General features: G+C 41.2%; 1 protein-coding gene across 1 annotated transcript in view; it reads right to left on the bottom strand.

Moving 5' to 3' along the window:
• Positions 1 to 1,440: 1,440 nt before the first annotated feature.
• Positions 1,441 to 13,667, bottom strand: part of LOC121586744 (calcitonin gene-related peptide type 1 receptor) — a 91,392-nt gene continuing 79,165 nt past the window's right edge. The window contains exons 13-17 of the mRNA XM_041903693.2: positions 13,423 to 13,483; positions 13,210 to 13,276; positions 12,391 to 12,609; positions 11,770 to 11,811; positions 1,441 to 2,921 (exon numbers count right to left, since the gene is read on the bottom strand). Coding sequence (XP_041759627.1) covers positions 2,694 to 2,921; positions 11,770 to 11,811; positions 12,391 to 12,609; positions 13,210 to 13,276; positions 13,423 to 13,483 — 617 coding nt within the window. The 3' untranslated portion in view covers positions 1,441 to 2,693. The remainder of the gene's footprint in view (positions 2,922 to 11,769; positions 11,812 to 12,390; positions 12,610 to 13,209; positions 13,277 to 13,422; positions 13,484 to 13,667) is intronic.

Below are 13,667 nucleotides of genomic sequence, written 5' to 3'. Positions count from 1 at the left end.
TGATTGTCACTGTGTCAAATCTTCCATGCTTGCCCGACGACAGCAAAGACATTGGATGCAGTATTAACGTTGGCGTAAGTGTAAAGATTGACTTTATCTTGGCCTAATAGAATTTGAAGATGTAAAATAAATTAGATTAGCACAATTGTGTGGGAGGGTCTAAGATAAGATGAACTTCATTGTCCCCAAAATAAAATGTGAGGCCTCGTTAATAAATGGCATTGTATGCACAATTTAGGATTAAATCTGTGCGTACAAAACGTTTTATAAATGAGGCCCCTGGCTGTCATCGGTACTGAAGTACCTGTATCTATCTACAGTAACATACTGCTACACTATATCCAGATCAGGGCTGCTCCAGAGCTGTTCTTAGTTTCTGAGAGCCACTGGAGTTAAATCCTAGCAGATGTCTATCTTTAAACACCATTAAATGTGAAGATGGGATTCATCTGGACATCAGAAGGCCCCAAGGCTCATTGATCACTATCTGCATTTTACACACTGATAAACACACACGCACGCACGCACACACACACACACACATTGTCCCTTAACTCAATACAAAGCAGTGTGCTGAGCAATTTCGTTCAATTTCAATGGTTTTCAGTGTCCATTCTAGAAATCCATTTTGGTTGTGCAACTTACAAAGGAACACATTTTAAGGTTAAAATTAAAATGTCTAAGAAACAGAAGGTGCTTGTTGAGGAGACCACATGCATGCAGTGACGGTAAATATGAGATTGTGTTTCTATTCCTGACTCCTTAGGACAGCCTTTGACACAAAACCAAAATCACACTCCTAGAAATTAGCCTGCGTTACCAGATTAGCTAAGAGCAAAGGATTCCTCATTACACCTTCTGAAATGCCTCAAAGACTTTCATTCAGGATCCAAGAGCATGATACTCTAAGGGCATGATATATTACAGATGTAGGATCTTAGTTTGATCACCCTGTTACAGGATAACTTTCCTGGGGTTTAAAATCAAATCAAATTGTATTTGTCACAGGGCTTCTGAAGTTTGTAATTTCCACTATGACATTTCAGATTTGATTTATCCTTACGAAAAAAGGATCAACCCTTACAAAAAATGTCTATTCATTATAATCCACGTAATAATTCACATTTCTTGTTGCTGTAGCAAACTGGATCAAATTAAGATCCTACATCTGTAGGTGAATGAAAATACATATTCTGTAGTATTCACCGCAAGAGAGCTGTCAACAGAACGTTTGAAATAGCCCTCAATTAGAACGATTTAACAGATTCTGTAAAAATGGAAGGAAAATACTACTTCGAGTTAATCATGTTTCAATGTAGATAATTGTCTTGGAGAATTATAATTGTTGATATAGGCCTCCTGTAGCTCAGTTGGTAGAGCATGGCGCTTGCAACATCAGGGTTGTGGGTTCGATTCCCACGGGGGGGCAGTATAAAAAATGTATGCACTCACTAACTGTAAGTCGCTCTGGATAAGAGCGTCTGCTAAATGACTAAAATGTAAAATGATATAGCAACACTGTGCAGGTAGCCTTAATGTATTTTATCCTCTTCTCTTTTATCCTCTTAGTGCCATTCCCTGTTATTTCTATTCATAAACGATTTCATAAATAATTTGAACATATTGGAATGGCACTAAACATAACATAATGATTCTTCTGGAATCATACAAGCTTCACATTAGACCTTTTGGCAAATGGACACGGCAAACAATAGACAGACTATTTAACTGAAATAGTCTCCCCTCAAGAGCCAGGTGGTACTCAAAATACCTTCTAAATACGTTACTACGTCATTCTGTGTCTTTCTTTTCATGTCTTTTCATGTCTTTTTATTTGAAGTTTATCAATCCTTTTTACTCTCTCTCTTTTGAGCCCATATCAAGGCGTTCTGTATCTTCTGCACTCTTTAAATCCAGTCCTCGTGACAGAAACACCACAAGAACAATCAGCAGCTGTACTAACAGCAAAGCAGGCTGGAGGAGCTTGCTAGCTTCACGGGACAGATAGCAGGTATTTAAAGAACAAGTCGTTGGCAAGAACAAAAACATTTAGTCCAAAAAATAGAATCTTCTAAAACACCCTTTGACACTTTTAAAGTGAAACTGGTGAAACAAATATGTACAGGATTCCAGAGTTTAGTCACAGGGAGCCTTTTTCAACCTTTGATCTCACGTGTCATGGACCCTGTCCATCAGTATGTGCTGTCTGTCGGTCGCTTCAGTGTTGGATTCAGTTCACACAGAGCATGCCTATGGCAGCCAAACCCACACACCCTTTGGTATAGACGAAGCAACAATTCATCATCACCATCATCATCCTCAACATCCCCATGATGTGTAGGAAGAGCACCACAAATAGCAGCTTTAGGACGCGCCACATTTCAAACTCAGCTCCCGTTTCATGTATATCTTATAGTGTTTTTAAAAATCAGCCACAGCAGCAGCAATGTCATGTAAAGAAGCATCAGCCATCATTGGCCAAGTCATGGGAGAGATACTGTATCACTGTCCAGACACACACTGTCTTCTCCTTCACAGTCTGGGGCTTACCCACTCGTTCTGTCTCTGAGATGTGGAACAGAGGCGGGGACCGTTGGGAGACTTTGTTTCATGCTAGATAGTAGAGAAACGTCTCCATCTTGATTCCACTACCAACTCTTCTCTCCTCCCACACTCAGACTGCCTCCCGCTTGTCAGGCGTACATCTCCCCTGTCTTAAGAGCCACCAGCTCACCAGAGTCTTCAGAGGTGTGTCTGCCGTTTAAGTGTTCGCTGTTACAGTCGTGGTGGTACATGAAGGCGGGCACCTCGGTGATGGAGGTGGCAGTGTAGGAGGTAGAGCGCATGGAGCAGTGGTCCCTCCGTCTCTGACCCCACTGGGCCTTGTACTGAATCCACTGTCTCTTCAGAGCCGCCTGCACCTGAGAAAAAGGGACATTCAGATTATAAACTGTATTCTCTAATGGGTGAGTACACATGCAAAACGCATAAACACACACACACACACACACACACAGAGCGAGAGAGAGGGTACAACCATAGTAAGCCACTCTTGGAGGACAATGGAAGTCCATAATAGCTTCTTTATTATTAAAATCAATGCATTTCAGCTGTTGCCTTCATCAGAGTTTTACAGACACACAGAGAGACTCAGTAGGCACAAACAGGTGAATAGCAAAAAGACAGATGGTCTGTTTGTACCTCACTGTCACCTCACAGTATTTTAGTACCTCACTATCACCTCACAGTATTTTAGTACCTCACTGTCACCTCACAGTATTTTAGTACCTCACTGTCACCTCACAGTATTTTAGTACCTCACTGTCACCTCACAGCATTTTAGTACCTCACTGTCACCTCACAGCATTTTAGTGCCTCGCTGTCACCTCACAGCATTTTAGTACCTCACTGTCACCTCACAGCATTTTAGTACCTCACTGTCACCTCACAGCATTGTAGTACCTCACTGTCACCTCACAGCATTTTAGTACCTCACTGTCACCTCACAGCATTTTAGTACCTTACTGTCACCTCACAGCATTTTAGTACCTCACTATCACCTCACAGTATTTTAGTACCTCACTGTCACCTCACAGCATTTTAGTACCTCACTGTCACCTCGCAGCATTTTAGTACCTCGCTGTCACCTCACAGCATTTTAGTGCCTCGCTGTCACCTCACAGCATTTTAGAACCTCACTGTCACCTCACAGCATTTTAGTACCTCACTGTCACCTCACAGCATTTTAGTACCTCACTGTCACCTCACAGCATTTTAGTACTTCACTGTCACCTCACAGCATTTTAGTACCTTACTGTCACCTCACAGCATTTTAGTACCTCATTATCACCTCACAGTATTTTAGTACCTCACTGTCACCTCACAGCATTTTAGTACCTCACTGTCACCTCACAGCATTTTAGTACCTCACTGTCACCTCACAGCATTTTAGTACCTCACTGTCACCTCACAGCATTTTAGTGCCTCATTGTCACCTCACAGCATTTTAGTACCTCACTATCACATAACAGCATTTTAGTACCTCACTGTCACCTCACAGCATTTTAGTACCTCGCTGTCACCTCACAGCATTTTAGTGCCTCGCTGTCACCTCACAGTATTTTAGTACCTCACTGTCACCTCACAGCATTTTAGTGCCTCACTGTCACCTAACAGCATTTTAGTACCTCACTGTCACCTCACAGCATTTTAGTACCTCACTGTCACCTCACAGCATTTTAGTGCCTCGCTGTCACCTCACAGTATTTTGGTACCTCACTGTCACCTCACAGCATTTTAGTGCCTCGCTGTCACCTCACAGTATTTTAGTGCCTCACTGTCACCTCACAGCATTTTAGTGCCTCACTGTCACCTCACAGCATTTTAGTGCCTCACTGTCACCTCACAGCATTTTAGTGCCTCACTGTCACCTCACAGCATTTTAGTGCTTCACTGTCACCTCACAGCATTTTAGTGCCTCACTGTCACCTCACAGCATTTTAGTGCCTCACTGTCACCTCACAGCATTTTAGTGCCTCACTGTCACCTCACAGCATTTTAGTGCCTCACTGTCACCTCACAGCATTTTAGTACCTCACTATCACATAACAGCATTTTAGTACCTCACTGTCACCTCACAGCATTTTAGTACCTCGCTGTCACCTCACAGCATTTTAGTGCCTCGCTGTCACCTCACAGTATTTTAGTACCTCGCTGTCACCTCACAGCATTTTAGTGCCTCGCTGTCACCTCACAGCATTGTAGTACCTCACTGTCACCTCACAGCATTTTAGTACCTCACTGTCACCTCACAGCATTTTAGTGCCTCGCTGTCACCTCACAGTATTTTGGTACCTCACTGTCACCTCACAGCATTTTAGTGCCTCATTGTCACCTCACAGCATTTTAGTACCTCACTATCACATAACAGCATTTTAGTACCTCACTGTCACCTCACAGCATTTTAGTACCTCGCTCTCACCTCACAGCATTTTAGTGCCTCGCATTCACCTCACAGTATTTTAATACCTCACTGTCACCTCACAGCATTTTAGTGCCTCGCTGTCACCTAACAGCATTTTAGTACCTCACTGTCACCTCACAGCATTTTAGTACCTCACTGTCACCTCACAGCATTTTAGTGCCTCGCTGTCACCTCACAGTATTTTGGTACCTCACTGTCACCTCACAGCATTTTAGTGCCTCGCTGTCACCTCACAGTATTTTAGTGCCTCACTGTCACCTCACAGCATTTTAGTGCCTCACTGTCACCTCACAGCATTTTAGTGCCTCACTGTCACCTCACAGCATTTTAGTGCCTCACTGTCACTTCACAGCATTTTAGTGCCTCGCATTCACCTCACAGTATTTTAATACCTCACTGTCACCTCACAGCATTTTAGTGCCTCGCTGTCACCTAACAGCATTTTAGTACCTCACTGTCACCTCACAGCATTTTAGTACCTCGCTGTCCCCTCACAGCATTTTAGTGCCTCGCTGTCACCTCACAGTATTTTGGTACCTCACTGTCACCTCACAGCATTTTAGTGCCTCGCTGTCACCTCACAGTATTTTAGTGCCTCACTGTCACCTCACAGCATTTTAGTGCCTCACTGTCACCTCACAGCATTTTAGTGCCTCACTGTCACCTCACAGCATTTTAGTGCCTCACTGTCACCTCACAGCATTTTAGTGCCTCACTGTCACCTTACAGCATTTTAGTGCCTCACTGTCACCTCACAGCATTTTAGTGCCTCACTGTCACCTCACAGCATTTTAGTGCCTCACTGTCACCTCACATCATTTTAGTACCTCACTGTCACCTCACAGCATTTTAGTACCTCACCGTAACCTCATAGCATTTTAGTGCCTCACTGTCATCTCACAGCATTTTAGTACCTCACTGTCACCTCACAGCATTTTAGTACCTCACAGTCACCTCACAGCATTTTAGTGCCCAACCACACATTTTCATCAATATGCATGATCATTAAATCACTTTAATGTGACTGAGCTCAGGAAATGTGGATTCATATGATAAATGTTAATGGTAATTTTTAGACATGAATTTGGCAAGAAACTGAATTGAATCACAATCTAGGCTCCCATTTCCTGTGATTAATTGAAGGGTAATACCTTCTTCCTTACTGAGTTTAGTGCAGGTAGAGTAGCTTGATGCATTTACACAACACTTAGGCACTTTTGAAAAGAGACTCGCTTATCTGCTGTTACTCTTTTGAAAATCACCAAGTTAATAAATTATATATTATGAGTGTATCAAATTATTCAGCACATCACCAATCTGAATAAGAAACAAAAATGAACAAAAAAACATTGGAAAGGGAAACCGGAGAGTTATCTTGTGTGATAACTTTATACTGCATGAATGAGTGTGCAGTCTAAAAACGGAAAGCAAAGCAGTGTTTGACATAGTTCTCTCAGAAGAACGGCCTAAGCCAGAACAGGGAACATCTAATTCCTGAACAATGCCACACTAATTACCGATGGAAAATGAGGACAGGACACATGATCTAATGATGCAGAGCATATAAACAACTAGTATTAAAAAACGAGTAAAAACGACGTTCGCCTGTCTTTTTTTCAGTGTGCCGTTTTTACTCATGCTTTTGAATACTAGTTGTTCCTGCCAAAACCAGCACCTGGACCTAGATGCACTGCTGTGCACAGGATTTATCTTTCCTTTTTATAAACTATGTGTACTCTGGTCCAAAGTAGTGCACTATATAGGGAATAGGGTGCAATTTCAGACATAAAAATAAGTACTACTTTTTTCCCATTGGCGTAACTTGACAAAAACGTATTCAGCAGACTGTGTAGCTAGGTCTGAGTCCCAAATGACGCACTATTCCCTTTATATTGCACTACTTTTGACCAGGGCCCTTAGGGAAAAGGGTGCCCATAGAGAATGTATGGAATAGTGTGTCATTTGGGACGCAACCTAGGTCTAGGCAGTTTGGCCCCAGAATCAAATTGTGCAATGAACTCATCCCCAAAAACGAATGTCCCAAATTAGGAGACAGTAAAAGCCATTATGCTGCAAAGCAAACAAACATTCCCTTACTGTGTCAAATTGTCTTTTATCCCCCTGACACTGAATCTGTTCTTCGGACACGTCAAACTTGGTTTACGGGGGCCGACGGAGATGCCGATGGGGCCTGGTTGCTCATGCATGAGCTAATAATTGACCTGTTTTCCCGGCCCAGAAATAATTTCCTATGTATAAAATATTACTAAACACTGCGCCTGATGATGAACGAATGCTGTGTTCATTCGCTGTGTTTTTGTCAGTGCCAGAAACCACCTCATGCTGTGTATTCAAATAAGGTCTCTCTGTTCTTCTGGATGTGTGCATTGTTTTAGTTTTCTACTTTCTCAAGCGAAGAAAATGCTCAGTCCCTCTTTCTTCTGGTCTGGTCTCTGACTGGCCAATCAGTATCTGATGCAACTCCTGACCAATCAAATGCATTTTCTCAACGTATGTTATTAACTGACTGGGTGGGTGGGCCTAGGTTCAAACCCCTGGTCGTTCTGGATGACAGCATCTACTATATGACCTAAAAACAAGTCTGAATGGTCTCTTCCAAAAAAAAAACCCCAGCAATGTCCTTTAATAATGCAAAGGTTTGAGTTTGTGCCGGTGACTCTAGATTATGGACATCCACTGTCAGACAGCAAACAACTGCAGGTTGAGGTGAGTGAGCGACAGACAGACAGGGTGGATGATTCGCCCGAGAGGTTCAAGTGTCTGAGGCATTTCTAAGGCTTGTCTTCCTTCCTCTTCATCTGAGATGGTCCTAGTGCTGTTGTCTCTGCTACTGTACAGGAGTCAGCTGAGTCCATAGATCCAGCGCTAAACAGTAATGCTCCCTCCCTCCCACCCATTGGTGACAACTCTATCACCATGGGCCACTCATCAATGTGTTATCAGGTGCACAAGATGGCTGCCTGTTGACCTGGTAACGCTCTGTGAAATGGTGTGCGTGACGGGACAGACGAGTCCTGTCAGGTGAAACGCCACCAGGCAGCGATGAGCTGTTTCATTGGGGTCTGACTTGTCATCCCCTCAACATGGCCAATTAAAACTGTACTTTACCAAAGTGTAAGGGTTCTTCAGAGGTTCAATTAAAACTGTACTTTACCAAAGGGTAAGGGTTCTTCAGAGGTTCAATTAAAACTGTACTTTACCAAAGGGTAAGGGTTCTTCAGAGGTTCAATTAAAACTGTACTATACCAAAGGGTAAGGGTTCTTCAGAGGTTCAATTAAACTGTACTTTACCAAAGGGTAAGGGTTCTACAGAGGTTCAATTAAAACTGTACTATACCAAAGGGTAAGGGTTCTTCAGAGGTTCAATTAAAACTGTACTTTACCAAAGTGTAAGGGTTCTTCAGAGGTTCAATTAAAACTGTACTTTACCAAAGGGTAAGGGTTCTTCAGAGGTACAATTAAAACTGTACTATACCAAAGGGTAAGGGTTCTTCAGAGGTTCAATTAAAACTGTACTTTACCAAAGGGTAAGGGTTCTTCAGAGGTTCAATTAAAACTGTACTTTACCAAAGGGTAAGGGTTCTTCAGAGGTTCAATTAAAACTGTACTTTACCAAAGGGTAAGGGTTCTTCAGAGGTTCAATTAAAACTGTACTATACCAAAGGGTAAGGGTTCTTCAGAGGTTCAATTAAACTGTACTTTACCAAAGGGTAAGGGTTCTTCAGAGGTTCAATTAAAACTGTACTATACCAAAGGGTAAGGGTTCTTCAGAGGTTCAATTAAAACTGTACTTTACCAAAGTGTAAGGGTTCTTCAGAGGTTCAATTAAAACTGTACTTTACCAAAGGTTAAGGGTTCTTCAGAGGTTCAATTAAAACTGTACTATACCAAAGGGTAAGGGTTCTTCAGAGGTTCAATTAAAACTGTACTTTACCAACGGGTAAGGGTTCTTCAGAGGTTCAATTAAACTGTACTATACCAAAGGGTAAGGGTTCTTCAGAGGTTCAATTAAAACTGTACTATACCAAAGGGTAAGGGTTCTTCAGAGGTTCAATTAAAACTGTACTTTACCAAAGGGTAAGGGTTCTTCAGAGGTTCAATTAAAACTGTACTTTACCAAAGGCTAAGGGTTCTTCAGAGGTTCAATTAAAACTGTACTATACCAAAGGGTAAGGGTTCTTCAGAGGTTCAATTAAAACTGTACTTTACCAAAGGGTAAGGGTTCTTCAGAGGTTCAATTAAAACTGTACTATACCAAAGGGTAAGGGTTCTTCAGAGGTTCAATTAAACTGTACTATACCAAAGGGTAAGGGTTCTTCAGAGGTTCAATTAAAACTGTACTTTACCAAAGGGTAAGGGTTCTTCAGAGGTTCAATTAAAACTGTACTTTACCAAAGGGTAAGGGTTCTTCAGAGGTTCAATTAAAACTGTACTATACCAAAGGGTAAGGGTTCTTCAGAGGTTCAATTAAACTGTACTTTACCAAAGGGTAAGGGTTCTACAGAGGTTCAATTAAAACTGTACTATACCAAAGGGTAAGGGTTCTTCAGAGGTTCAATTAAAACTGTACTTTACCAAAGTGTAAGGGTTCTTCAGAGGTTCAATTAAAACTGTACTTTACCAAAGGGTAAGGGTTCTTCAGAGGTACAATTAAAACTGTACTATACCAAAGGGTAAGGGTTCTTCAGAGGTTCAATTAAAACTGTACTTTACCAAAGGGTAAGGGTTCTTCAGAGGTTCAATTAAAACGGTACTTTACCAAAGGGTAAGGGTTCTTCAGAGGTTCAATTAAAACTGTACTTTACCAAAGGGTAAGGGTTCTTCAGAGGTTCAATTAAAACTGTACTATACCAAAGGGTAAGGGTTCTTCAGAGGTTCAATTAAACTGTACTTTACCAAAGGGTAAGGGTTCTTCAGAGGTTCAATTAAAACTGTACTATACCAAAGGGTAAGGGTTCTTCAGAGGTTCAATTAAAACTGTACTTTACCAAAGTGTAAGGGTTCTTCAGAGGTTCAATTAAAACTGTACTTTACCAAAGGGTAAGGGTTCTTCAGAGGTTCAATTAAAACTGTACTATACCAAAGGGTAAGGGTTCTTCAGAGGTTCAATTAAAACTGTACTTTACCAAAGGGTAAGGGTTCTTCAGAGGTTCAATTAAAACTGTACTATACCAAAGGGTAAGGGTTCTTCAGAGGTTCAATTAAACTGTCCTATACCAAAGGGTAAGGGTTCTTCAGAGGTTCAATTAAAACTGTACTATACCAAAGGGTAAGGGTTCTTCAGAGGTTCAATTAAAACTGTACTTTACCAAAGGGTAAGGGTTCTTCAGAGGTTCAATTAAAACTGTACTTTACCAAAGGTTAAGGGTTCTTCAGAGGTTCAATTAAATCTGTACTATACCAAAGGGTAAGGGTTCTTCAGAGGTTCAATTAAAACTGTACTTTACCAACGGGTAAGGGTTCTTCAGAGGTTCAATTAAACTGTACTATACCAAAGGGTAAGGGTTCTTCAGAGGTTCAATTAAAACTGTACTATACCAAAGGGTAAGGGTTCTTCAGAGGTTCAATTAAAACTGTACTTTACCAAAGGGTAAGGGTTCTTCAGAGGTTCAATTAAAACTGTACTTTACCAAAGGGTAAGGGTTCTTCAGAGGTTCAATTAAAACTGTACTATACCAAAGGGTAAGGGTTCTTCAGAGGTTCAATTAAAACTGTACTTTACCAAAGGGTAAGGGTTCTTCAGAGGTTCAATTAAAACTGTACTATACCAAAGGGTAAGGGTTCTTCAGAGGTTCAATTAAACTGTACTATACCAAAGGGTAAGGGTTCTTCAGAGGTTCAATTAAAACTGTACTTTACCAAAGGGTAAGGGTTCTTCAGAGGTTCAATTAAAACTGTACTTTACCAAAGGGTAAGGGTTCTTCAGAGGTTCAATTAAAACTGTACTATACCAAAGGGTAAGGGTTCTTCAGAGGTTCAATTAAAACTGTACTTTACCAAAGGGTAAGGGTTCTTCAGAGGTTCAATTAAAACTGTACTATACCAAAGGGTAAGGGTTCTTCAGAGGTTCAATTAAACTGTACTATACCAAAGGGTAAGGGTTCTTCAGAGGTTCAATTAAAACTGTACTTTACCAAAGGGTAAGGGTTCTTCAGAGGTTCAATTAAAACTGTACTTTACCAACGGGTAAGGGTTCTTCAGAGGTTCAATTAAAACTGTACTTTACCAAAGGGTAAGGGTTCTTCAGAGGTTCAATTAAAACTGTACTATACCAAAGGGTAAGGGTTCTTCAGAGGTTCAATTAAAACTGTACTTTACCAAAGGGTAAGGGTTCTTCAGAGGTTCAATTAAAACTGTACTATACCAAAGGGTAAAGGTTCTTCAGAGGTTCAATTAAACTGTACCAAACCAAAGGGTAAGGGTTCTTCAGAGGTTCAATTAAACTGTACTATACCAAAGGGTAAGGGTTCTTCAGAGGTTCAATTAAAACTGTACTATACCAAAGGGTAAGGGTTCTTCAGAGGTTCAATTTAAACTGTACTATACCAAAGGGTAAGGGTTCTTCAGAGGTTCAATTAAAACTGTACTTTACCAAGGGTAAGGGTTCTTCAGACGTTCAAGCTTAAACTGTTACTGTATACTGTCTACTGTACCTCAACAAATGTTTTATCTAAGAATAAAACTGAATGGGAAGTTGCTGATTTCCACAGAGTGAAGAAAAAAATCCTTTGTGTTGTGCGTTGTGCTAGTACAGCATTGCTTACCTCGCCATTGAAAAAGCAGAATATCGTTGCCACTAGTAATCCCTGTAGGAAAACAAAACAAACATCAGACACTCTCACTAATCCTACACTCTTAGAAAAAAAGGTGCCATCTAGAGCCTAAAAGGGTTCTTCGGCTGTCCCCATAGGAGAACCCTTTGAAGAACTATTTTTGGTTGCAGGTAGAACCGTTTTGTTTCCAGGTAGAACCCTCTTGAGTTCCATGTAGAACCCTTTACACAGAGGGTTCTACATGGAACCCAAAATAGTTCTACCTGGAACCAAAAATGGTTCTACCTGGAACCAAAAAGGGTTATTTTATGGGAACAGTTGAAGAACCCTTTTGGAACCCTTTTTTCTAAGAGTGTACCTTATGTCAGATCAGAGCTTTGGCAAGGACTGTGCTGCTGGCATACGATCAATTGCATTACATACCTGGTAATGCATTAATATATGCATGATGTAGTCATTACCTGGTAATGCATTAATATAGTCATTATCTGGTAATACATTAATATAGATATGACCTGGTAATGCATTAATATATGCATGATGTAGTCATAGAGATCAGTGTCATTACCTGGTAATGCATTAATATAAGCATGATGTAGTCATAGAGATTACCTGGTAATGCATTAATATATGCATGATGTAGTCGTAAACCTCCCCCGCCAGACGGTTCTCTGGCCTCCAGGGGAAGATGACAAACTGGATGCCCAGGAGAGGGACCAGGATCAGGGTAGCTCTCACTGCCTTCATGTACATGTTAGACTCTGCCCGGTGGGTGTCCCTCAGCTTGGTAACCAGCACCCTCACGATGTTCAGCAAGAAGAACAGATTCACCTGGGAAAAAGGAGAAAGAAGTGATTTTATAAATGGCTGAAAATGGTTGCGGTGTCTGAAAGGGCTACAATCTAATCTGATTAAAATGATATTGTCTGAACAATGGAAGTCTAAACACCAGCATAAGTGTTTCACATTCAACAGTATAACAATACATGATTATAGGTCCAATAATGGCTACCTACGTATTAAGTTTTGATCTAGAAGAAAATCCATGTATCATTATGTATCCATGTTGCCAGTTAGGCACCTTCAATCTACAGTACATGATGTACAGTACAATGAAGTTGCCCAACTCACTGAGTGTCCACTTTAGGCATTGTAGTTGAGTACACTCTTAGAAAAAACGGTTCCAAAAGGGTTCTTCTGTCCCATAGGAGAACCCTTTTTGGTTCCAGGTAGAAACCTTTTGGGTTCCAGGTAGAACCCTTTTGGGTTCCATGTAGAACCCTCTGTAGAAAGGGTTCTACCTGGAACCAAAATGGTTCTACCTGCAACCAATAATAGTTATTCAAAGGATTCTGCTATGGGGACAGCCGAAGAACCATTTAAGGTTCTAGACAGCACCTTTTTTTTCTAAGAGTGTAGGGTGTGGCTTACGAGCAGTGCTGCCATGATGGGCCCGTGGACCACGTAGAGCAGATGGGTCTCCACACTCATCCAGCAGCTACAGGAAGGAGAAACATCCTCCGTCACGCAAGTCTACAAACGGACAATAAAGTATTCTTCTTCTCCTTCTAGAACTGTCTACTGCAGCCGACCACACAGCTGCTCTACTTATTTACAATACTACTGCAGAGGACCATTACTCACTTGTCATCAAAATACTTCTTCCTCGCCACGGCGTGGATGGATGCAGGCACTAAGGGAAACCCTGGAAACGAAAAGACAGACACTGTAAAGAGATCCCTTTAAGGCTGTTAAGCATTTAAAAATCCTTTAAGGTGAAGATACATGGCAGAACAGACAGCCAATGGAAGCCCTTCCTAAATTCAAAACAAGCTTATAGCATCCTACAGGTGTAGGATCTTAATTTGACCTATATAGTCACAGAAAAA

This window comes from Coregonus clupeaformis, chromosome 17 (genome assembly GCF_020615455.1).
Source record: "Coregonus clupeaformis isolate EN_2021a chromosome 17, ASM2061545v1, whole genome shotgun sequence".
NCBI lineage: Eukaryota > Metazoa > Chordata > Actinopteri > Salmoniformes > Salmonidae > Coregonus > Coregonus clupeaformis.
Note: the sequence above shows the minus strand (reverse complement) of the source record. Positions and strands in the feature narration are given on the sequence as shown.